Genomic DNA, 23,115 nt, shown 5'->3' on the forward strand with positions numbered 1-23,115 from the left:
CCACCCCCCGGGGTCAGGGAGCCGCGAGACCCGCACGCGGGGCGGCGAAATGTCCCAGCGCCTAGGGCGCCAGAAACCCTAGCGCCAGTCCTGGATGTAGCTGGACCTTGTCCTTGAAGAATACCATGTATGGAGGTTCTGAAGTAAGGGCCCTAATCTCTGAAACCCTTCTGGCTGAAGTAATGGCCACCAGGAAGGCCATCTTCCAGGACAAGTAGAAAACATGTTGCCAATGGATCAAAATGGGAACCCATGAGCCTGGACAATGGCAGGTTGGGATCACAGGGCAGAATTGGTTGACGTACCTAGGGTACAGCCTGTCAAGTCCCTTGAGAAACTGACTGCAGATCGAGTTTGCAAAGATAGACTGGCCATTCACCCATGGGAGAAACACTGAAACTGAAGCGAGGTGGACTCTAATAGAGGACACCAATAGTGTCTGCTGCTTCAGGTGTAGCAAGTAGTCCAGAATGAATGACACTGATGCCTGTGTGGGTGAGACACCTTTCTGTGTTGGCCAGATCGAGAACCTTTTCCACTTTCCACATACGTTGCTGTAGTGGACAGCTTTCTGCTCCCTAAAAGAACTTGAACCTTCCCGGAGCATGCTAGCTCGGAGAGTTTCAGCAATGGAGCTTCCAGGCTGTGAGATGAAGGGACTCAAGGTTCAGGTGACACAGGTGACCATGGTCCTGGGATATCAGGTCTGGAACCTGAGGTAGTCGTACTGGTGTTTCTACTGACAGGTTCAAAAGTATTGTGAACCAGTGCTGGCGAGGCTAGGCTGAAGCTATCAGGATGACTCGCGCTTTGTCCCGTCTGATCCTCGGCAAGACCTTGTGTATGAGATAAATAGGAGGGAATACACAGAACAGATGAACCATCCAGAGCAAGAGGAAGGCATCTGTCAGAGATCCTGGACTGTGGCCCAGGAAAGAGCAGAATTGGAGACATTTCCTGTTTTGCCTTGTTACAAATAGATCTGTTTGGGAAGTTACCCACTTCTGAAAAATGACTTAGGATCTCTGGGCAGACAGACCACTTGTGGTGGTTGGAGAAATCCTTGCTAAGATGATCTGCTAGTTTGTTCTGAAAACCCAGCAGATAGGAGGCCTCAAGGTGAATCACGTGGGCTATGCAAAATTCCCATAAGCGAAGTACCTCATGGCACCGGTGAGAGGAGCGTGCTTTGCCCTGTCTGTTGATATAGAACATGGCTGTTGTGTTGTCTGTAAGGACTCACTATGGGGCTGGAATGCATGGCAGGCCAGGCGAACTGCCTTGAGCTTTCTGACATTGATGTGCAACAAGAGCTCCTCTGGAGATCCGAGGCCCTGAGTCCTGAAGGACCCCAAGTGAGCTCCCCATCGCATTGCCAAAGCATCCGTGATGAGAGACACTGAAGGTTGGGGTCTTGAGAAAGGGTCTCCTGCACATACCACTAGCAGCTCTAACCACCATTCAAGGGAAGTAATCACCAATGGAGAAATTGTAATGAATGAGTCTAGATGATGTTGGCTTGGCGAGTATACTGACAGCAGCCACCCCTAGAGAGATCTGAGCATTTATGAGCAGACCTATGTTTTGGAAGGTCTCACATCTGCCTCTACCTGAAGTCTGGACTGACCTTGGATCAGCCAATCACGGAGGTACAGATATCTGAACCCCTTGTCTCCTCAGGAAGGCTGCAATGACTGTCATACATTTTGTAAACACCCAAGCGGCCGCCGGAAGACTGAACAGGGGCACTGTAAATTGGTAGTGCACGCGGTTCATGACAAATCTGAGGAACCTTTTGTGTCCCTGAAAGATAGCAATGTGGAAATACACATCTTTTAAGTTGAAGGCAGTGTACCAGTCCCCAGGATCCAAGGATGGAATGATGAAGGCCAAGGAGACCATGCGGAACTTCAGTTTCTTCATGAATTTGTTGAGGTTTCGCAGGTCCAGAATCAATCTCAGACCACTGTTGGCTTTCCAAATTAGGAAATATCCCTTAGCTCTGATGGAACCTCCTCCACCGCTCCCATCCTTAGGAGCAATTGCATCTCTTGGGCTAGATGTTGCTCGTGAAAAGAGTCCCTGAAGAGATATGGGAAGGAGGGTGGGAAGAAGAGGGAACAACAAAACTGAAGAATGTATCTCAGTGCTATTGTGCATAGCACCCATTGCTCCAAGGTGATATGGGCCCATGCCCAATAGAAGTGGGATAACCAGTCCATAAAAAATGGGGAATTTGGATCCATAAACTGTCCTGGTACATCATCCCTGGGCTTCCCATCAAAAAGCCTGCTTTGACCTTGCCAAGTGTCTGGGGGGTGCAGGTGCACATACAAATAAAGGCTGTGTGGGGAGATTTCCTCCTATAGCCCCCGCTCCTCCTCCTGCTATAGTCCTGTTGAACCGGCGGGGGGGAGAAGCGAGCTGTCTGCTGTGGTCTAGAGTGCCTTCATCATTGGGGCTGGAGTATGAAGGCCCAAGGACTTAAAACTTCACATTTTAAAGAGCCACAGTGAAGTCCGTCTGATCAGAAAAGAGTGACGTGCCCTCAAACGCCAGGTTGTGCAAAGTTTGTTGGACCTTGTGCGGCAAGCCCGAGCTTCGCATAGCCTCAGCCGAAGCCATGGTTTAGGCTACAGAATCCACCTCATCCAGGACTGCCTGCAGTGACGCCTTTGCCACAGACTTGCCTTCCTCTGCGAGAGCTGCAAACTGTCATCTTGACTCCTGAGGCAGCAACTCCTTACATTTCAGCATAGAGTCCCAGAAGTTGCAATGGTACCTGCTCAGAAGCCCCCGCTGATTGGCGATCCTGAGCTGCAGACCCTGTCAAACAGACCTTCCTCCCAAAAAGGTCTCACCTTTTTGCGTCCTTTAGTCTTAGGTGCCAGTTCCTGTTGGCCCTGCCTTTTCCATTTATCGGCTGCCACACCACCAAAGAGCCCAGGGGTGGGTGCGTGTACACGAACTTGAACCCCTTTGCCAGGACAAAGTACTTTTTCAGCCTTTTTTGCCATCAGCTGCAGGGATGCCGGAATCTGCCACAATGCCCTGATGGTGTCTATGATGGCATCATTCATGGGCAACGCCACTCTCGCAGTGCCTGTTGCTGTCAGGATGTCCACCAGGGAGTGGGAGGACTCTCTAATGTCCTCCACCTGGATCCCCAGATTCTGAGCTACTCTCCATAGAGGCTCTTGATGTGCTTTATAATCCTCCTGTGGGGGCACAATATCAGCTCCCGCGGCCGCCTCATCAGGGGAAGAGGAGGAAGATGCCTGAACCAGCACTGGGCCCTGCTCCTCTCCCTCGGCACCAGCAGGGCTTAAAATCCCTACAGATCTTGCACTGCTCCCGCATGTGAGCTTCCCCCAGACACTTAAGACAGCTGGAATGGGGGTTATGCACAGGCATAGGCTTGTGACAAGATTCCCAAGGCTTGAAACCCACAGACTGAGGAATGCCTTTGTGCTGGAGGTTAACCCCATTTAGTTATTTATTTAGTTAGGAACCTCGTTAGTAATTAAGTTTCTGTTGTTAAGTACAATCAACTACATACAATAATTTTTCTCTACTCTTGACTGAGGAGTACTTGCAACAGCAAGAATGAGTGATAGTTCCAGTGACCATCTCAGATGATAAGAAGGAACTGAGGTATCGGCAGGGTCTTTTATACTGGTGCTATGAGCACATGACTCAAGGGGACACCAGAACTGACACAATGGATACCACTGAGGGGGAAACTTTCCGGTGGCGGTGCTCGGGGCGAGCACACCCCTACACTGGAATGGACATAAGCACGTCCTCGAAGAAGAATGTCTTTGTTCTGTGTTCATGCAGAGATCAGAGGAAGCATCCCAAGTGATGTGGCACCTGGCTTGAGTAGGTTTTCTAGTGCTCTAGCAGTTTCTGCTCCCATTGAAGATGATGGCAACACTTCAGTGGCAGTAAGATGGGCTCAGACCTCACAGGGAAAAGAGGAAGTTAATGAGAGCTTCAGCTAATCAAAGTATATATAAAATTTGGTGGAGAAGAAGTCTTCTTTGCCAACACCTCACCCTCAAACATCTATTGGTGCCTAAACCTGGGCACAATAATTGAACTGAAATCACCCCTCATACAAACATTGACTTTCACGGTTAGAGTTTCTCTTAAGATTAGAATTTTGGTCTTACCATTTCAGTCTAGAAACCGACCTTTTCTCCTGTTTCTTTTACAGGCTAAGTAGGGGCATTTCCAAGTGATTATAGCACATCTCAGATAGCCTAGCGTCCTCTCTTCCTCACTGGGCAGTTGATCTCAGACAACTCACTAAACCTCATTGTGTCTCAGTTTTCCTATCTGAAAAATAATTTTTAGTTTACCTCCCTTATGCTGTAATACACAGAGTAGTTCATGGGCTGTAAAGCACTTCTGAGATCATGGTGTGAAAAGAACACATGGGGTGAACGGGGTTATTACATTCAATTTTAAGACATTTCTTTGTGGCTCTTTACATCAAGTGAAGTACTGAAGTTTGAAAGCATGGTGAGAATCTACTGGATAGAGGAGTAGGGAGTTCCTACCAGCCAAACAGATGCAACTCAGACTATAGAGAACAAACTCAAATTGTTCCAACAGCTGTATTACAATCCTAATCTTAATATCCTTTTGCTCAAATTTCATGTTAATGTATTCACTGTTTTTTGCTATCAGAAGTGCTAGGAAGGAAGAATGAAATGGGATCAGATCAGTTTGAGCTAGTGATAATCTTGTAGTCCTTGCATTTTCTTTCTTTATCTATGATGCATCATCTACCATTTCCATAGCTAATCCTAATGCTCAATTTCTTTTGGGCGGTCTAGATTAGAGATTCTTTAGTAGAATAGAGAATCCCCAGGTACAATACTGCAACCAAGTGGAATGTGTTGAACTGAGTCAGTTCCCAGCAACCTATGTGAATTATCATGAATGGCAATGGCTCTTGCTTAAGATGATACTAGCATAAATTTTGCTTAAGGGACATACAGAGCCAAGACTGTAGGACTGGAAGGGACCTCAATAGGTCAGCTGGTCCAGTCCTCTAAAATGAGGCAGGATTAAATATTATCTAAATCATCCCTGACAGGTGTTTGTTTAACCTGTTCATAAAACCCTTTAATGACAGAGATTCCTCCACTTTCCTAATTTGTTCCAGTGCTTAACTATCCTGACAGTTAGGAAGTTTCCCCTCATGTCTAACCTAAATATCCCTTGCTGCAATTTAAACCCATTACTTCTTGTCCTGTCCTCAGTGGATAAGGAGAATTTATCATCCTCTTATTAACCACTTTTCATGTACTCGAAGGCTATTATATTGCCCCTCAGTCTCTTCTCCAGACTAAACAACCCGAGCTTTTTTTTAAATCTCTTCTCATGATTTATGGTTTAGAAAACATAACTTATTTTTTGTTGCTCTCCTCTGGACTTTCTCCAATTTGTCCACATCTTTCCTGAAGTGTAGTGCCCAGAACTGGACACAATACTCCACCAGAAGCCTTATTAGTGCTCAATAGAGTGGAAGAATTACTATTTGTGTCTTGCTTACAATGTTCCTAATACATCTCAGAATGATGTTCACGTTTTGTGCAACAGTATTACATTGACGACTTATAGTTTGTGATCCACTATAGCCCCCAGATCCTTTTCTGCAGTACTTCTTCCTAGGCAGTCATTTTCCATTTTGTATGTGTGCAATTGATTATCCCTTCCCAAGTATAGTACTCTGCATTTGTTCTTCTTGAATTTCATCCTATTTACTCCAGACCATTTCTCCAGTTTGTCAAAATCATTTAGAATTCTAATTCTGCACTCCAATATACTTAAAATATCTCCTAGCTTGGTATCATCCATGAAGTGTATTGATGCCATTATAGTCATTTATGAAGATACTGTATAGAACTGGATCCAAGTCAGATCCCTGCAGGACCCCACTTGATCTGCCCTTCCAACTTGACCGTGAACTATAACTACTCTCAGTACCGTTTTCCAAACAGTTGTGCACCCACCTTATAGAAGAGTCATCGAGCCTGTACTTCCCTGGTTTGTTTAAGAGGTCATGTGAAATAGTATCAATTTCCTTACAAAAGTCAAGATATCACATCTACTGCCCCTGCCCCCCATCCACAAGACTGTTACTTATCAACTTATTACCTTCTATGTGCTTATAAATCAATTGTTTGATTATTTACTCCATTATTTTTCAGGGTACTGAAGTTAAGATGACTAGTCTAATTCACTGAATTGTCCTTATTCCCCTTTTTTATAGATAGGTACTATGTTTGCCCTCCTCCAGTCCTCTGGGATCTCTCCTGTCCTCCATGAGTTTTCAGAGATAATCACTAACGGCTCAGATCTTTTCAGCCAGTTCCTTAAATGTTCTAGAATGTATTTCATGAGGTCCTGTTCACTTGAAGACATCTACCTTGTCAAAGTAATCCTTAATTAATTTCCCCTATTTTAGCCTAATATCCTACCCCATTTACATTGATGTTCACTATATCAGACATCCAATTATTGGTAAACTTTGAAAAACAAAAGAAGGCACTGAACATTTCAGCCATTGATGCACTTTTTGTTATAGACTTTTGCTTCCCATTGTGTAATCAGCCTACCCTGTCCTGGCTCTTTCTTTTGTAAAATATTTTCTTGTTACCCTTTATGGCACTAGCTAATTTATTTTGTGCCTTAGCCTTCCTAATTTTGTCCCTACATATTTGTAGGGTTTTTTTCATATCCATCCTTTGTAATTTATCTAGTTTCTACTTTTTGTATGACTTTTGAATTTCAGGTCTTTGAAGATCTCCTGGTTAAGGCAGGGTGGCCTCTTACCATACTTCCTATCATTCCCATGCATTGGGAGAGTTTGCTCTTGTGCCTGTAATAAGTCATCTTTTAAAAAACTACCAACTTTCCTGAACTTTTTGCCTTTACCTTAGATGCAAAACTAAGATCTAGTCTGTTAATCTAGAAGCCAGCCACCCTCCCTCCTCCAACTAAAAGCAGTTAAAACTAAAGATGGGGCAGCTCTGACTGGCTGCCTTTATTCAGGAGGTAACAAAGACAAGCCAGTTACCCCTCTCCCCCAAAGACTGACTGGTTTTCCCCATTGATCCACAGGAGGATCACAAAACCCAGAGGTGGGCTGTCACCAGGGCTTGAACCCAGGATCCACTAGATCTAAAAGCGTGAGCCTCTATTGCTTGAACTAAAGGACTTACACACTTTTGGCAGAAGCAGATTCAGACTTCTATGCAGAATAGCCACTAGAGTGGGAAGAAAGACACAAATTCTTAATGGGGTACACATTTGTCCTACAGGGAATAAAAACTAAGACAAAGCCACAATTGATCTAAATAAAATGGAATCTTAGGGCAGGTCTGCACTACAAATGTACAGCGGCACAGCTGTGGTGCTAGTGTGATTTGATGAAGACTCTCTAAGCTGCTGGGAGAAAGCTCTTCTGTTAGTTTAGTAATTCCACCTCCACGAGAGGCGGCAGCTATTTCAGTAGGAGAGCTCTTCCTGCTAACATAGTGATGTCTACCCTGGTGCTTAGGTCGGTATAACTACATTGCTTAGGGGTGTGGATTCTCCATATGCCTGAGTGACGCTGTTATACTGAAGTAATTTTGTAGCGTAGGCCAGGGCGAAGTCCAATTACAACTCTCTTTCCTGTCTTAGAGCAACAGAAAAATCTACACTATCGACTAATACATGAATGGATTGTCTTCTAAAGGAAACTGCTTTCGTTTCCATCTCTGCTTCTCCCAAGCCAACTTTTTATAGTACTATAATTCCCATTGTTTCTCTGAACTGTTTGTATTCATTTTGGCTTTCAAAATAAATTCTTTGAGGCACTTAAATGCATTGCTTTAGAAGAATCCACAAAGCAAAATATCACATTCCAAAGAATCTTTGGAATAGCAATAATGATAAAAACCAGGCATATGGATCTCTGCCACGTTATGCAAGAGAGTTGTCATAAATCAGAGAGGAAGGATGGTTCTGTGGTTAAAAGCACTGAAACTCTGACTTTGGAGCTCCGGGTTCGCTGCTTTGCCACATTCTTCTTGTATGACCATGGGCAGGTGGTCACTGTGCCTCAGTTCTTCTGAGAAATTGGCATATTTTCCTACAATTTTTAATTAGTTACAGTAGCATCCACTATGTGCTAGGCACTTCCCAAACACTTAAGGGAAGCCCATACCTCATAGGAGTGTCATGATAAATTCATTGACATTTGAGAGGGACCAGTATTACATTGATGGAGGCCAAGTAAGAACGTGGATAAATTCTCTTCTATTTCTGGACGTACGGATTGCAAGTGTAACACCACTTGTTTGGCATATAGAGTTGGACTGGGACTGGGATTCTGTCAATTCACATTTGCCACACTATTTTTAACTTTATTCTGTGGCAGATGCAATAAAGGATGTGACATTTCCTTCAAGTCAGAAGAGTTGACAGTGGACAATTTGAAAAGTGTAATTTTATTATATGTAATTTCTAAGTTTTTATACAATATTCCAATGCAAAAGACAACTTTCCAACAGTTCTCTCCCCTTTTATTTAGAATAGCCTACTTAACTTGATTTGGCCCTCAAAAACAGAGCAATAAGTCTTTCAATGACTATTATAAATAATGTTTGAACATCTAGGTTACATGTTGCCCATTGCATGTTAAGGTATCCCCAATGAGCAGCTTTACTTCCAACTCAATCAGTAAGTTTTCTCTCAGCATATTTTATAGCAACATTATCTTTTCTGCAGTTTCCTCTAAGCCTTGAATACATTTGATTATTTAAACATAGCAAAATTGTCACAAATTCATAATCATGCAACCACAATACAAAGAAAATCAGTCCTGTTTGTTCCTTCAGGGTAATTCTACAGAGCTAACATTTACATGAAATGTTTCAGTGGCTCAGTTCAGCCTACGGTGCAACTCCCTGGAAGTCCCAACAGATCAAGTTAAGAAATCCCAATTCCTGGCACCAAATGATTAATCCTCTCATCAGCACTCAAAACCATCCTCCCTCCTGCTTCAATTTTTCCCACCTCACAAGTACAATAAACTCAAACAGCAACGTGAAGACTTCCAGCTCTCCAAATGTAAGTTAATGTTAACCTTCTGACTTGCATCTCTTGCAACAGTTCACTTTTTTAAAAAGCATGGATACAGCACACAGAACATTTGCTGCAGTTTCTGTACAGAAAGTTTTATAACCCCAATATAATGCAATCAATTAGATCTGTTTTGTTTTTCTTCACCTGCAGGGTTACACAAGCCTGTTATTCATGAATACAGCAAACCAGCTATGACTGGTACAACGTCATCCAAAACTTACAGCCATCTGTTTCAGTTCTTAAAGGCTCCACATTTACTGGCTTTAGCAATGAATTCCTTTAGCAGGGGGCCATCCATTTGCCAAAATGCTGCAGTCTGTGTCACTTCCGTCAAATGATTGACACAAAACTTAAAGCAGAATTCTTCTAAATCCTAGACACAAAACAAAACAAAAAGCCTTTTTATTAGCTTTGGTTACACCATAAGAGACTATTTAGAACCAGGCTCAAATGCTTTTACATCTCTTGTGTAATTACAGTGGAATTATAAACTGATTAGAGAGCTACATAAATACATTATCCCAGCTGTTCTCAACCTTTTCCATACCATGCCCCACACTGCAACAAAAAACAGATCCTCCAAACTAGCCATAAAGAACAGAAGGTGCTCATGACCCTTTCAAACAGGCTCACAACTCTCACTTTGAGAACCCATCTACTATTCACAAGAGCATATTTTACTTAAAACAGATTGAACTGCCTCATCTCACCTCAAAAGTTTCCCCTAGCCTGGTCAAGAGTGTTTGTAGACTGGATTGGTTTTAGCTATTTCAGAGGAAGCATCCAGGGTGGAAATTATGTCTACATTCCACTGACAGCTAATGGAAAGATGAGTAAAAGTCATCTTTGAAAAATGATACCCAAGGCTGGATTGAGAAAATTCAGTTCGTCCATTTCCACACTAAAGCCTGGTCTAAACACAAAGTTGCACTGGTTTACCTACTGGAGTGATGCTGCACTGGTTTAGAGAAAGAGCTAATTACAGCATATTATATCTAGACCAGGGGTGGCCAACCTGTGGCTCCGGAGCCACATGTGGCTCCTCAGACGTTAATATGCAGCTCCTGTATAGGCACTGACTCCGGGGCTGGAACTACAGGTGTCAACTTTCCAATGTGCTGGGGGGTGCTCAGTGCTCAAACCCTGGCTCTGCCACAGGCCCTGCTCTCATTTCACCTCCTTCCCACCCCCTCCCCGAGCCTGCCCTTGCTCCTCCCCCCACCCTCCCAGAGCCTCCTGCATTCCACGAAACAGCTGATCTGGAGGTGCAAGAAGGGAGGGGGAAGCGCTGATTGGCAGGGCTGCCGGTGGGTGGGAGGCGCTGCGAGCGGGAGCTGGTGTGGGGCTGCTGACATATTACTGTGGCTCTTCGGCAATGTACATTGGTAAATTCTGGCTCCTTCTCAGGCTCAGGTTGGCCACCCCTGATCTAGATGGAGATGTCTTTAAAGAAATCTACGAAGTTCATGCAGGACACCTTTACGTCCACTAGGAATAAACCAGTACTGAAATGGCTCTATTTGTTTCTCATGGAAATATTTAGCAGGAATGTATTGGGCACAAGGCAGCCCAAGTCCCAGACTTTAATTCTACAGCACACTAAAGTCTGACCCACAGCCTAAATATTTATATAATGCCTTTCATCTAAAGATCAAAAAGTGCCTCAAACAATTCTCACACTGCACCCACATGGTATGAATATTACATAGAGTTACTAATTCTGCAGCCCACAGCAAAGTCAGCCATAAACCCCAGATCTCGCCAGATGATCAGATGATTAAAGTAGCCATGTTCATTTAGAGAGGGATCTTCTCTTTCATGCTATAGTTCTAGGTTTGGACAATGTGTTATAGTAAGGACTACTGCATCCTATTTAAGCATCTCCCCCTCCATTCCGCCTCGCCATGGAGTAGAATGTTAATGTGACAGACTCCATCTAGTCTAGTCTTACTTCAATATCCAGCCTATAGAATATATAATAGTTTTAAAAACAGTCAAGCCACTTACAGGTGTGATTGGGTAAAGCCATATTTGCATTTCTGCACTTCAGGCCAGAATGGAAAGTTAGCTTGTTGACACCAAGTCAACCTTTCTTGACATAGCAATACAGAAAATGCTCTGGTTTAAGATCAGGATCTCTGGAGCTGCATGCATGTCTTGGCGTGTTTCGCATACATGTAATAAGTAACAGGTTTATGAAAGGCTGAACATAGCTGTGAATTTTTATAACAAATGGACTAAACCAATTTTAAATAAAACTACATCATGTACACATTTACTGTATTACAGTACTTTATTAATAAGATTCCCATACTCCAAGTCAGAGTAACAAAAATACAAACAGTATTATCATTACAGGAAGACACTTTGGAAAGTTTAGAATTCTGCAGAAGAATTAGATAAGTCATATTTGCACACTGGATCACAAAGTAAAACCTCAGTGTATACAGTGATAAATGATAGGAGGCACAAGGTATTTCCAGTGATTAGTTAGCTGCAGGGAGAAACTGGACCTACAATGTAATGCTGGCCATTACAATTCAGCCAGTCATTAATCCCAGAGAAACATACTGCATCTCAGTACTGGAAAAGTATGCAATTTCATGATATGGAAGTATTTTAACTAGATGATGCAGTTTTAACTGATGCTTTCTAGAGAAAGGACATCCCATGAACTAACTACATTACTAAAGTCATCTGAGCTTGCCACTTAGCTTACTGCACATGCAATTATAGATTCAAGAGACATTTAAAATCAGTCTTCTGAATGTTGTAGATGCCCAAGAGAAGCTCAGAACCTCAGTGCAGAGCCTTCCATTTTGCTTTGGTTTAGCTTTTACACCTGGCAATCCGTAAGGCAGACTGTACACAAACCTCGATCAGCAAAAGGCAGAACGTACATCCTGCAGCAGAGTAACTGTTTCTTTTCTCACTCTTTAAAAGAATCATGAAGGCACATGGGAAACACATTCTGCAGGACTATTTCACCTCCGCCTCCCAAACCACATCCATGGATGTCACATCTGGCTTTGTGAAATTAAAATAGATAACCTTCCATTTCAAATAAAAAGCTTTGTATTGTGTCTACTATCTCCCAAACAAAAAGGTTTGAGATAACTGCAATTCTTTTAACAGATGAAGTTAAGCTTTGAGGTAAGCACAACTGCACATGTATATGTACGCGCATTTTGGTCGCTATAAAGCACATGTGTAATCTATGAAGCAACACAATCTTTCATAAGAGTGAACAGTCTATAGAAAAGCATCTAGCTGCAGCAGAGTCACACATTTAGGAACGAAAGCTAGTCTGAGTAACAAATGCCAAAGGAAATCAAGAAGTAAATACCTTCAGGACCTGCAGACCCTAGGAGAGGAGTCTGCCAGCGGATCTGATTAAACAGCAAAATAGTTAAATATTACTTCATAATGCGAAAAATTGTCATTTGTATCTCCTTTTCATATACCACTTGTCTGACTTCGTAGTTCAGTTAGCTAGCTCCATGATGAGCTTTACTTCCTGCCATTTTATTCCATTGTAGGAACAGATTTCACACTTATGGTATGGTACTTTGTCACCTGATTTTTGTTGTTAAGTTAAATATAATAAAATAAAACTTATTTCCATTATCAGTTCAGTAATTAAAGAATTTGGATATGTCATTCTAGATGTGTACAGTGTTTGATGCCTGAATACTCAGACACAATTGTCTTTCTATTCTCAGAATTGTAGTCTCTGGTTCCCACATATTTAAAAAGGAACTATACACTACATAAAAGGAAAATGCAGTTTAAATTCAGGGAGGATAAAAACAAAATTAAAGAAGTCAAGATAACTATTTTTCATTTAAATCAGATTTAAATTAAATAGGCTTATTTTTTAAAAGAAAAAAGTTTATTTAAAATTAAAATTATATTTAAAGTTATGACAACCTATATTAAAAGCCTAAGCTTATATAGTCTATTAAAATGATTGTAAATTGAATACAAATATTAAAGCAATACATGTTTGCTGCCAAAGTTTTAAAGAAAGCCAAACCAGTGAGCTGGTAGAAGTCGCTGGCTAAACAATCTATAAGCAGTTTGTTGAAGCGCTAAACCAGCTTTGACAGCAGTAGAGAATTATAGGTAGAGGACATTTTTCTTCATTTTAGTTTGTTCAACTTCTTCAGCTCAATGCCTAGTTAGTTCAAAACCGAGACACTGATTGGGAGATGGATAAAAACAGGAAATATCGTTTTCCTCTTCCAATCTACAGATCAGAAATGCCATAAGTATGGCTCCACCCCTTACTCAACATTTAATTCATCGTTTGTGCCCTCAGAAGCCATACGCCAGAAGAATAAAAACCAAGTGACAGGATGAGTTTTACTAATTCTAAAACCTTGATGGAGATGGTCACCAGAAGGACAGTTTATTTCACTAACTACAGATAATACTTCCTCTGTTGAATAAATCAATGTTTTAAATGCAAAACCGGTATCGATAGAAACTTATTTCTTCTTACTCATCTAGCACATTTAAGGTAGTTTCATTTAACTAATGAAAAGCAATATTAAATTACAGTTTTTGTGCATTTTTAATTACATTCCCACTTCCAACCAAATGCAGCTTGACACAAATCATGACTAAAAAATTTAATCTGTTGAGTGTAAAAAAATCTACTAAATATGTAAGGAATCATTCACCATTTACTAACTTGATAAAAATGCAAAAATTAAGACAGACTACAGTTATTTTAAGCTACAGAGTTTCTTAAATAAAATGTGGATAAAAGTACCTCCAAATTTGGTGTAAAGGCTATAGTTAATTGCAAATCAACATTTAATAGTTACCAACCAGTGAGACTTATTTCCTTAAAAAATTAAAAGTACAAATGCAAAACAAGATTTAAATCATTGATTTAATCAAAGTTTCCTGCTTGCTGATTTAAACTGGTGATTAAAATTGCTTTGATTTAAATCAATCTACCCTAGGTACAAGATAATGGAAGTTTTCATGGCACCAAATTGCTGATGTTTATGTCTATATCCAAACGTAAATCAAGAGGGAGCAAACAGGTCCATCTGGTGCCTATTATGTCACCTATTTCTAAACAACTTTGTTAACAAAAGTTCAGACGCAGCTGTCAGTACCCTGCCATCAATAATATTACAAGAAAAACTCCCAAACACAGGAAGAGGATTTAAAAAAGCTGCAACTTGTACTGTGTACATACTTAAATGAATTAAGCAAAGATTAGTGTTATAAAACCAATTGGCAGGACTTTTAGAATCTCCAGGTTCTGCTTTCTTTTTAAAGCCTGCCCTTTATTTGAAAGGTAATATTTTCAACCTTTAGATAGAAGGTTTTCAGCACGGAATTTTTTTCCAGATAACATGGAGCAATGCATTATGAAGCTAGGCAAAACAGCATAAAATGGCTACCATGAACTAGACAATATGAAAGTTACTTATATTGGGCTTCATTCAGTGGTTTGATTAAAATAAGTGTGTGTGTGTGTGTGTGTGTGTGTGTGCGCGCGCGCGTATAAAGTGCTAGTTAATTTGTCTACTACAAGTTTAATACAAAGATATGGCTTTTGCTCTGAACAGAATGACTACAGAGTCCAAGGAACAGCACCAGAACCCTAGTGCTCAAATTCTCAATGCAACAAGCAATTTTCCCTCAGACAAAATGGAGATAAAAAGCTGTTTGCTATGCTCCATGATTCTGGTCAAAAAGAGGTAGTCTATTTAGTGAGTTTAATCTTTAGAAGTTTACCTCTGCATCATATCTCACTGCAGCAGACAGCAATGAAAATGCATTTTCCACAGTAATTCCTCTCTTGATAATGTGCTGACACAGTTTTTTCAATCTGTTTTCACAATAAGATGTAGCCAAATCCAGAAGTCCTGAAATTAAAATGCCATTATATTAGCCACTTTCAATCTCTGCTTTTACAGTATCAAGGCAAGCTTCAAACTGTGTCTTCATTCTCTGTGTGAAGTATGGTAGGCTCTCAGCTGCAGTATAGACATATCTCCCAGCCTGAGCAGACATGCTCGCTGTGCTTGAAGTGGGACACTAAAAATAGCAGCGTGAACATTGCAGAGTGGGTGGTGAAGCAGGCTAATCACTCACATGAGAACCAAGGGGTTGAGCAAGTCCAAGTTGCCACCCGGGGCCACAGTGTCAATACTGCTATTCTTAGGGTACATGGAGCGATCAATTTTTCGGGGATCAATATTTTGCGTCTTATCTAGACGCGATACATCGATCCCCGAACACGCTCCCGTCGACTCTGGAACTCCACCGGAGCAAGCGGCGGTAGCGGAGTCGATACAGAGAGCCGCGGACGTCGATCCCATGCGGTGAGGACCTGAGGTAAATCGATCTAAGATACTTCGACTTCAGCTATGCTATTTACGTAGCTGAAGTTGCATATCTTAGATTGATACCCCCTTCCCCCCCGTATAGACCAGCCCTTAGAATCCAAGTTTGAATGGAGCTAGTGCGTGTCTGTACCTCCCCAGGCTAGGAAGCACACTCCCAGCTACTGCATAGACATTCCCCAACACACAACACCATATATCGGTTAAATTGGGCATTATTCAGAAAATTAGCTTTACTGACATTCAAGAAGAAACAAAAGCCTTTTCACTACTTTAAGCCCCATCCGCTAACACTTAAACAGGAGCTTATCCCTAAGCACAAGTGGTTTCACTGACATCAACAGGACTACACATGTGCATAAAAAAGTTAAGTACACGGTTATAGAACAGGGAAAGTACCAAGTGCACAACTGTTGCTATCAAAGCTAGAATTTAACTCAGAGCTTGTCCACTGTGCTGAGTAAAAATTATCCCATTACAGGGACTGAATTTTTTTCTTGAAGTCATTTCAAAGCATAATTGATTCAATTAAGAGTAATTTTAAGACCTCCTCTACCTTTTACTCTCCAATACTTGCTGCTCAATTTATTCAGAGTTACACAGCATTATTTCTGTAGCAAGTTGTTAACAGAATTTACTTTAGTTGTGCTTTAAAAGTTATCACCATGAAAAACACGGTTACTCACCTTTGTAACTGTTGTTCTTCGAGATGTGTTGCTCATATCCATTCCAGTAGGTGTACACACCGCGCGTGCACATTCGTCGGAAGACTTTTACCCTAGCAACTCCAGTGGGCCGGCAGGTCGCCCCCTAGAGTGGCGCCGCCATAGCGGGTAATATATACCCCTGCCAGCCCGCCCACTCCTCAGTTTCTTCTTGCCGGCTACTCCGACAGTGGGGAAGGAGGGCGGGCGTGGAATGGATATGAGCAACACATCTCGAAGAACAACAGTTACAAAGGTGAGTAACCGTGTTTTCTTCTTCGAGTGATTGCTCATATCCATTTCAGTAGGTGATTCCCAAGCCTTACCTAGGCGGTGGGGTCGGAGTGAGAGGTCACAGCGCGTGACACGGCAGAGCCGAAGGCTGCGTCATCCCTGTACTGCTGGACCAGGCGTAATGGGAAGCAAAAGGTGTGCACGGAGGACCAGGTCGCTGCCCTGCAGATTTCCTGGATGGGTACTCGCGCAAGGAACGCCGTTGATGATGCTTGGGCTCTAGCAGAGTGCGCAGTTACGTGGCCTGAAGGGAGACGGGCCAGGTCGTAACAGGCCCGTATACAGGACGTCACCCAAGAGGAGACCCTCTGCGAGGAGACAGGCAACCCCTTAACCCGGTCAGCTATGGAGACAAAAAGCTGGGGGGATTTGCGGAATGGCTTGGTCCATTCTATATAAAAGGCAAGCGCCCTATGCACGTCTAAGGAGTGCAACTGCTGCTCCCTGCGAGACAAATGAGGTTTCGGGAAGAATATGGGTAGGAATATGTCCTGGTTGACATGAAAGGCCGAGACAACTTTGGGGATAAAGGCGGGGTGCGGCCTCAGTTGTACTTTGTCCCGATGGAACACTGTATACGGGGGCTCTACCACGAGGGCGCGCAGCTCTGACACACGCCTAGCAGAAGTGATGGCCACCAGGAACGCCGTCTTCCAGGACAAGTGGAGGAGGGAACATGTAGCCAGCGGCTCAGACCGGGGGGACATAAGACGGGACAACACCAGGTTTAGATCCCAAGAGGGGGCTGGGCGGCGGACCTGGGGGTAAAGACGCTCCAGACCTTTAAGGAATCTAGCCACCATCGGGTGTGAAGACAGAGCGGCCATCGCTCCCCAGGTGGAAGGTGGAGATAGCCGCTAAGTGAACCCGGAGAGAGGACACCGCCAGTCCCTGCTGCTTGAGCGACCAAAGGTAATCGAGGACGATTGGGATGGAAACATCGGTGGGGTGGAAGCGCCTCTCCGCGCACCAGCACGTAAAGCGTTTCCATTTGGCTGAGTACGTCGTCCTCGTAGACGGCTTCCTACTTCCCAGAAGCACCTGCCTCACTGAGGAAGAGCAATGCAACTCAGACCTAGTCAGCCACGCAGGAGCCACGCTGAGAGGTGCAGCGACTGAAAGTCCGGGTGACAAAGCCGGCCGTGGTCCTGTGTGATCAGATCCAGGTAAAGAGGCAGGGGAACAGGGTCCGCTACCAACAGGTCCAGCAGCAGAGAGAACCAATGCTGCCGGGGCCACGCCGGAGCGATCAGGATCAAGCGGGCCCTGTCCCTGCGCACTTTCAGAAGGACCTGTGATCAAACGGAAGAGGAACGCATAGAAGATGCACCCCATGAATCAAAAGGCGTCTGCAACCGATCACCCGGCTCGCGACCTTGAGAAAGAGCAGAAGCATCGGGCACTTCCTGTCTGCAGGATGCAAAGAGTCATATGGGAGTGCCTCCACCTTCGAAGAGCCAAGCGATGTCCGGCAAGGACCACTTCGGGACAAAAGGACCGTCTGAGACGATCGCCACGTATCCGAGCCCCGTGGAGAAAGGAGCAACTAGTGAACAGAGTGGCTATGCAAAAAGTCCACACATCATGGCTCCCAACAAGAAAGGAGACCTAGTCCACCTCGCTTGTTTAAATAGTATACTGTCATCGGTGTGTTTGGTAAAACCAACCAGCGACCCTGAATCTGCTGATGGAACGCTTGACAGCAAGGCGGACCCCCTCAATTCGGCACGTTGATTGGAGGCGAGTTCGGAGAAAGACACGCCCGGGGTCCGCAGGGGTACCTAGTGAGTCCCATCCCAAGTCCGATGCATCCGTCATCAGGGACATCGAGGGCTGGGGCGGATGACGGAAGCCCGCACAAATACGGACTATCCAGCCACACTGGAGGGATGGAGGACGTCCTGAAATCGTGATACGGTATCTAACGGACGCTGGGCCGGACGGCTGAGGGATGACCAGCACTGGAAGGCCGGAGGCGGAGTCGAGCATGCGCCGTTACGAAGTGCAGGCCGCCATGTGCCCAGAGTGTCAGCAATACGTATGGAGTTAGAGGTTTTGCCTGTAGCCTTGTGGATGAGGGCTGTCAAAGCCGGAACCGGACAAGAAGAACGGCCCTGGCTATGGTGAGTCTAGAACGGCACCGATAAACTCTATCCTCTGAGTAAGGGATAAGAGTGGACTTCTCGCCATTGAGCATCAGGCCTAGGCTCGTGAAAAGGCGGCTGACATAGCGGACGTGCGCGAGGACTCGCCCCCTGAGGTCCGGATAAGCCAGTCGTTGAGGAAGGGGAACACACGCACAGACGGCGACGAAGAAAGGCGACGACTAACAGCCATGCATTTGTTAAACACTCTCTCGGGCCGTCGAGAGGCCAAACGGAAGGACCGTGCAAATTGATAGTGCCGCGCTGACAACGAAGCAAAGAACCTCCGATGGGCAGGAAAATGGCTATATGGAAATAAGCGTCCGCATGTCTGAGGGCGGCGTACCAGCCTCCAGGATCCAGGAGAATATGGCCCCAGCACATCATGTGGAACTTCAACTTGACAGGTATTTGTTGAGCTCTCGTAGGTCGAGGATGGGTCACCCCTTGGCCTTGGGGATCGAAAAGTAACGGGGATAAAACCCCTGCCCTTCTCTTCTCTGAACCTCCTCTAATGCTCCTTTGTCGAGAGTCGCGTACCTCGGAGGAGGATCTGCCGTAGAGGTCCCTGAAGAGGACGAGGGGGACAGTATGGCAGGTATGAAGCAAACTGTAGGTGGTAATCCAACCGAACATGTGAGCATCCCAGCGTCCGAACTAAGCCTGGTACCACGCAGAGGAAAATTAGAAAGACGGTTGGAGAGGAGAGAGATCGTGAAGAACTGGTACGCGCCTCCTCGGCCACCTCTCAAAACCAGGTTCGGCCGGAGAAGGCTGGGAGACCTTGGCTTTGGCCCCTGTTACGATGTCAGCTTCTAGGTACCACACGTCCGCGCCCGAAGAGACAGACCCCTGTGAGAGAGGCCACGGGGAGCCGAACGTGGAGTGTACGGGTCCCCTCGCAGGGGCGCAAGACCTCCCGGTGCGGAGATCGTGCCGCGATCGAGACGACTGCACCAGCTTGGCCGAGGTCGACCGGCGGATCTGTCAATGGCGGAACGACTTCGAGTCCGCGCATACGGTGGTGAGCCAGAACGTGCCAGGAAGTATCGAGACCGCGCAAAGATACCTCGCCGCGATACGACCGGTACAGTCATGGAAGGCGCCGGAGCGAGTGGCGTCGCAAGCGAGACTCCTCGGAATCAAGATCGAGCCAAGATCTTGACCGGTGCCGAGCCGGAGATTCCAGGAGGTGTCTCGCATTGGCGTAGGCTTGCCTTTGATTGCAGAACCCGCACCGGCGGTCCCTGGTGGGCAGCACAGCTGTCCGTTAAAGGCGATGAGGTCCTGGCCGAGGAGAAGTTCTCGGGAGTGGACGGGACATCAGCCTACCCCAGACTTGGCGGGAGCTGGAAGGGATCGGACTCGACGGACCCGGCCGCCAGAGTCGACAGAAGTCCCTGGCAGACGAGCAGGCCGACGTCGGCGCCCGGGCTCCTTTCGAGCGCTTAGCCGGGTAGAGGACGTCGACAGCCTCTTCCCTTGAACCGTGGCCGGAGAAAGTCGGTGCCGTGGTGTTTTCGCGGCGATCTGATCCGGTGGCGAGCCGAAGCGGCACTCAGTGCCGGCACTAAGGGCTTAAGCCGCTCATCCAGGAAGCGTCTTGAGCGCTGGTCGTCCTCTTCTTGGTCCTCGGTCTGAAGCGCTTGCAAAGCGGCACTTCTCGGAGCTATGCATCCCCATCACTTCAAGCAGGCGTCGTGGGGATCGCTGATGGGCATCGGCTTTTTACAGGCCGAGCACGGTTTGAACCCCGGCGAACCAGGCATGAGCCGGGCGCGGGAGAGGGCTAGCGCCCCGAACCCGCTAACTATATACACTAGAACTATAAACTACAACTATACTATACTAAGTGAACTATAATTAAAACTAAAACTAGAAACAATGAACGAAGAGAAGCTAGGGACGTGGAGGACAGCTATGCCGCGCTCCACAGTTCCAACGACCGACTCGGCGGTAAGAAGGAACTGAGGAGCGGGTGGGTCGGCCGGGGTATATATTACCCGCTATGGCGGCGCCACTCTAGGGGGCGACCTGCCGGCCCACTGGAGTTGCTAGGGTAAAAGTCTTCTGACGAATGTGCACGCACGGCGCGTACGCCTACTGGAATGGATATGAGCAATCACTCGAAGAAGAACTGATCATACGTTGGTCTTAGGACCATACTTGCACCACTTATTCCCCCACTTTTTTGTCTATTGATCAAGTCTCTGGATTTATCATGTAATTTGGCCAAAGAAGGCTGTGCTACCTATAGCATCTTCAGGTGGCAGATCAACGCTGTCTGTATATAGGTACTCAAGAAAGGCACGATACACTGGGTAAGAAAATTGGTCTATTTCTATCACCTCCTTCATGTCCTCATTCCAATATGACTGGAACATGGTTCTGAAGTGTTCACATCTAGAACAGGAAGGCAGAACATTTATCTGGCATACCGTGATACGATACATGTATACTACATCAGAGACCATTTGAAATAAAGCTTCCCTTCATTTTCTCTACAATAAATTAAGATCTCTAAATACAAATATCATTAAATACCAAAGGGGAATGTTCTCTTCTCAATACTGGGGTACAACAAATGCAAGTAATATTTGTCCATCAAGAGAATAAAGCAATTATTTTATGTGTGATACAACCGATGGGAATTTGAAATAAAGAATTAAGTTTTGTGCACATGGAATTTAATAAAGGGCTTTAGTGATTTTTTAAATAAAGAAACAGGCTCTTGCTCTGAAGTCTGGATATTGATCCACACTCAGAAAATGTTAAGAACTGGTATTTCGGTTCAGCCCCTTCTCAAAATTTAATATTTAACAATCTCATTCTAATAAAGTGGGCATCTGATGAAGCAGGTATTCACCCATGAAAGCTTATGCTCCAATATGTCTAATAGTCTATAAGGTGCCACAGGACTCTGTCGCTTTTTACAGATCCAGACTATACAGCTACCCCCCGCCCCCAATACTCATTTTACTAAGTTACACTTAGAGAAATAACATGTAAAAACAGCATGTCTCGTTCATGTGTATTCAAAGTCAGTGCAATTAGCTATTTAGTTACCTATCTTTGTTTTCGTTAACTATGTGGTTATATTACCTGAGAAATGTCCAGGACAGCTACTGGCCCACGAAAAAAAAAAAAAAAAAAAAAAAGAGACATCACACTAATTCAGACAGACAAATCCCCTCATTTCTAAAGATCTTGTGTCAGCCTCATCCTTCCAAGCAGTCCAAAATACAAACAATTTCAATAACCGTGAACAGTCTTAAAAAGTCTAAGTATAGCTTCACTTTTGATAGTCCTGCAGATGGATTTCTCTGAGGGGACAAGTTAATGGGTTGATCTCTATGCAGTAGAGAGATTGCTGACCAAGAAGCCATGAAACATGAACATTACCTGATTTTTAGAACAGCTTTATGAACATGGATGAATTTTCCATCTACGCGGAATTTTAGGTCTGAGGTTTCTGGACTGTCAAACTCTTTCTTCAGAGACTCAGCTACTGTTAAGGAGTCTTCATGCTCTAAAAAAAAAAAAAAAAAAAAAAAAAAAAAAAAAATCAAAAGGTTTTGAAAACAAAATACATTCTGCCTAATACAGACACATATTTGCAGAGTGGCTTAATTAAACAGGCTAGTCAAGAAAAGATGGTCACTGGGTAACCCTACACGATGTTTAGGAAGTAAATGTCCGGCAGATCTATGTTGGTAGTCCTGACTGGGGTCAGCACTCATTTTATGAGAGCATAATAATCCGATAAGTGTGTCATGAAAAGTGAGGTTGGTACAACAGTCTTGCAACTGCTACCAAGGAAACTATTCAAGCTGGAAAGCTATTAAAGTTACCCACTTGAACAAACTCCCAAACTGAGTTTCCTCAGCATTTGGACAGATCCAATGCAGGTCTTAAAAATGTAAATTAACCTTCCTGCGAGGAAGTGCAGGACATCAGACCTAGCTATGAAAAAAAAAGTGTCCTGGTGTATTATGAACTTGTGGTGCCCAAGCTGACATTGCTCTCTAAAAAATAATTAAAAAATAAGTCAGATTTTCTTTTTAAAACAATCCCAAAAAACACGTTAGCATTTGTGAAAGGCGCTTGATTAATAGCACTGAAGATTTAAGTCCTCCATTTACCTATAAAAAAAAACAAAAACGTACAGTAGGCAGTAGTAACAAGCTTTCAGAGATTTGTGGCATGGCAGAAAACCTAACTATTAGTTTAGCAACCTTAACTCTGCCCATCCCACATGAACTGGCAAGAGCCCCTTGGAATATATTGCAAGTATGTTTCAGCCAAGGCTGCCCTACAATAAGAAGGCATGAAGGGAGATTAAGTAAGAGTGTCATTTCATGTGGTGTGCTGTGCCCCACAATGCTATTCTTTTATTATCTGAGTGTGCTCCAACTGCCCTCCACTGTGTTAGTAACAGCTATGCTGACTGGTGCA

General features: G+C 44.3%; 1 protein-coding gene across 5 annotated transcripts in view; it reads right to left on the reverse strand.

The window, feature by feature from the left end:
- Positions 1–8,492: 8,492 nt before the first annotated feature.
- The window catches only part of RCBTB1 (RCC1 and BTB domain containing protein 1), a 56,103-nt gene continuing 41,480 nt past the window's right edge, over positions 8,493–23,115 (reverse strand). For all 5 annotated transcript variants that reach the window (XM_032774083.2, XM_075061603.1, XM_075061602.1 and 2 more), the window contains 4 exons: positions 22,063–22,189; positions 20,912–21,063; positions 14,908–15,038; positions 8,493–9,520 (listed from right to left, as the gene is read on the reverse strand). In XM_032774083.2, coding sequence (XP_032629974.1) covers positions 9,380–9,520; positions 14,908–15,038; positions 20,912–21,063; positions 22,063–22,189 — 551 coding nt within the window. In that variant the 3' untranslated portion in view covers positions 8,493–9,379. The remainder of the gene's footprint in view (positions 9,521–14,907; positions 15,039–20,911; positions 21,064–22,062; positions 22,190–23,115) is intronic.

This window comes from Chelonoidis abingdonii, chromosome 1, assembly GCF_003597395.2.
Source record: "Chelonoidis abingdonii isolate Lonesome George chromosome 1, CheloAbing_2.0, whole genome shotgun sequence".
In the NCBI taxonomy this organism is placed as follows: Eukaryota; Metazoa; Chordata; order Testudines; family Testudinidae; genus Chelonoidis; species Chelonoidis abingdonii.